The sequence below is a fragment of the Limulus polyphemus genome, unplaced genomic scaffold (assembly GCF_000517525.1).
Source record: "Limulus polyphemus unplaced genomic scaffold, Limulus_polyphemus-2.1.2 Scaffold11, whole genome shotgun sequence".
Classification (NCBI taxonomy): domain Eukaryota; kingdom Metazoa; phylum Arthropoda; class Merostomata; order Xiphosura; family Limulidae; genus Limulus; species Limulus polyphemus.
Window position 1 is genome coordinate 991984 of NW_013665621.1, and position 2814 is coordinate 994797.

At 33.7% G+C, this 2814-nt stretch overlaps 1 protein-coding gene across 1 annotated transcript in view; it reads left to right on the forward strand.

The window, feature by feature from the left end:
* The first annotated feature begins 984 nt into the window (after positions 1–984).
* LOC106478542 (proton myo-inositol cotransporter-like) overlaps positions 985–2814 on the forward strand; it is a 28419-nt gene continuing 26589 nt past the window's right edge. The window contains exon 1 of the mRNA XM_022382437.1: positions 985–1033. Within this exon, the coding sequence (XP_022238145.1) occupies positions 985–1033 (49 nt within the window). The remainder of the gene's footprint in view (positions 1034–2814) is intronic.

The window sequence follows — 2814 nt, forward strand, 5'->3', positions numbered from 1 at the left end:
TCTTCTCAAGATTATTAGTCTATCTGAAAATATTACAGTGGTGATAACACTCTCTTCAAGGTTATTAGTTTACCTGAGAATACTACAGTAGCGATACCGCTCTCCTCAAGGTTATTAGTCTACCTGAGAATACTACAGTGGTGATACCGCTTTCCTCAAGGTTATTAGTCTACCTGAGAATATTACAGTAGTGATGCTGTTCTTCTCAAGGTCATTAGTCTACCTGAGAATATTACAGTGGTGATACTGCTCTCCTCAGGTTATTAGTCTACCTGAAAATACTACAGCAGTGATACCGCTCTCCTCAAGGTTATTAGTCTACCTGAGAATACTACAGTGGTGATACCGCTTTCCTCAAGGTTATTAGTCTACCTGAGAATATTACAGTAGTGATGCTGTTCTTCTCAAGGTCATTAGTCTACCCGAGAATATTACAGTGGTGATTCTGTTTTTACATGTATTTATATGAACCACAAAATTGCCTGAGATGGGAAAATACGTTCCAATTATCGGCAGTGTAGCATAGAATAAATATAACTTCAGTTGTTTAGTATACTCTGATGTTCGAAGTGAACTGAAAATGGATTCGATGCTCAAAATGTGATTTTGAAATTTTGTCACACTGAGTAATATAATTTCAAGGTTTGTATTAAAATAATTTTAAAAGGTACACAGTATTGATTCTAATGTTATTTTTTGTATGATTGAAATTTTACTTATGTAGAAATATTGTAGATATCTATCTATTTAGAGTTTAAACACTTTGAAAGTTTTAAACGACGATTGTACATTGAACTGATTGAAGATAATGATTTAAAAAAATCCCAAGTCAATTGAATTATTTTTCAGAAGGTTATCATTACACATTTTATGATAGTATGTCGATGCAATGTTTTAATTGTAAGGCTTATGAGCATGTAAAAATATTGCCCTCAGTTAAAGGAACACGAAGAACCAGTAATTGTTAATTTAAGTAATGAAGACATGGCACCAGAAGATCCTCAGTTGACAACATTTGATACCAATAGAGCTGGTAAGAACATGAAGAACCGGTAATTGTTAATTTAAGTAATGAAGACATGGCACCAGAAGATCCTCAGTTGACAACATTTGATACCAACAAAGTTGGTAAGAACATGAAGAACCAGTAATTGTTAATTTAAGTAACGAAGACATGGCACCAGAAGATCCTTAGTTGACAACATTTGATACCAACAGAGTTGGTAAGAACATGAAGAACCAGTAATTGTTAATTTAAGTAATGAAGACATGGCACGAGAAGATCCTCAGTTGACAACATTTGATACCAATAGAGCTGGTCATATTGATCTAGGGACAGCAGACAATGGAACGGTTACATAAAAGGTGAGAAATAAAACAGACCAAGAAAACTGTAAAGCAGTAATTGATACAACCAAAATAACAGAGACCACGAAAACCGTAAAGCAGTTATTGATACGACCGAAATAACAGAGGCAAAGAAAATCGTAAAGCAGTAATTGATACGACCGAAATAACAGAGACAAAGAAAACCGTAAAGCAGGAATTGATACGACCGAAATAACAGAGACAAAGAAAACCGTAAAGCAGGAATTGATACAACAACTGATACGTTTTGAATTTCTTATAGTTCTTTTAATGGATCATATGGAACTACGAAGAATGTTAGGAATATTTTATAGCTCTGCTTTAAAAAGGTGGTGTAGGGTTAACGTAAGAAGGAACATACAAAACTATTCGGTTCAAGCACTTCTTAAAGAGCCTCTCTTCTTTGATTCTTATTTGTTAGATAATACAGGAAATCCATTTTGTTATTTTTCGTGGCTGATAAATAATGTGATAACAGTACCAGACATTGTAGATAACGAAAGAAATAGATGGAAAACATAAGGTTAATCTTGCCATTACAATTACAGAATGATGAAAATGAATAGCGTTTGAAACGTTTAGTGACTGCGATTACAATAGAGTTTAAACACATTATTAGTCCTATAGGATTAACTAGCAATAGTGAAAATTTAACTAATAATGAACAAGTTAATACATCTAGTTTAGAATCACCAATAGCAGAACAGGAAACTAAAACCTTGTACAGCAATTTGGTAAAAATAAAAGGAAATAATTTTGTGAATGACCAATTGAATCCTCAATTACCAAGAAGTATATGGAAAACAATACATAGAAGTCGGGCCGAAAAACGTGACGTGGATATACAGTGGAGACTTATGTATGATACATTACCTAACCTACTAGGGTTAAGGTGAATAAATGTGACTAAAAACGAATTGTGTGTGTATTGAAATATCACGATTGGTAAAAATTGGTATATGTATTTTAGGTGTATTGCAAATGAACTTTTATTAAACATGATTTTTAAGTTATGTTCAACAATTCGGGGAAGAACATGTGAATCGTACAATTATTGGTATTTATGCTCTTATAAAAGTTGCAATAATTCCAAATTAACTGAGGTGTGTGATTTCATCATTAACAATTAAAGAGAAATTATTACATAATTTCATTAATAGATTGAAGTCGTGGATTACATTAGAAAAAAATGTGGGCCTAACAAAATGGCGAATTAGAATCATTAAGAGAATTTGGATTCAAGAATGTCGATGGTTTATTATAGATCAAAATATTGTGGAATTTCCAATTTTTGAATAATCTATGAATTTTTTTCCTTTCCTGTGGGCCCGGCATGGGCACGTGGTTAGGGTGCTTGATTCGCAATCTGGGGGTTGCGGGTTCGAATCCCCGTCACACCAAACATACTCGCCCTTTCAGCCGTTGGGGCGTTATAATGCAACGGTC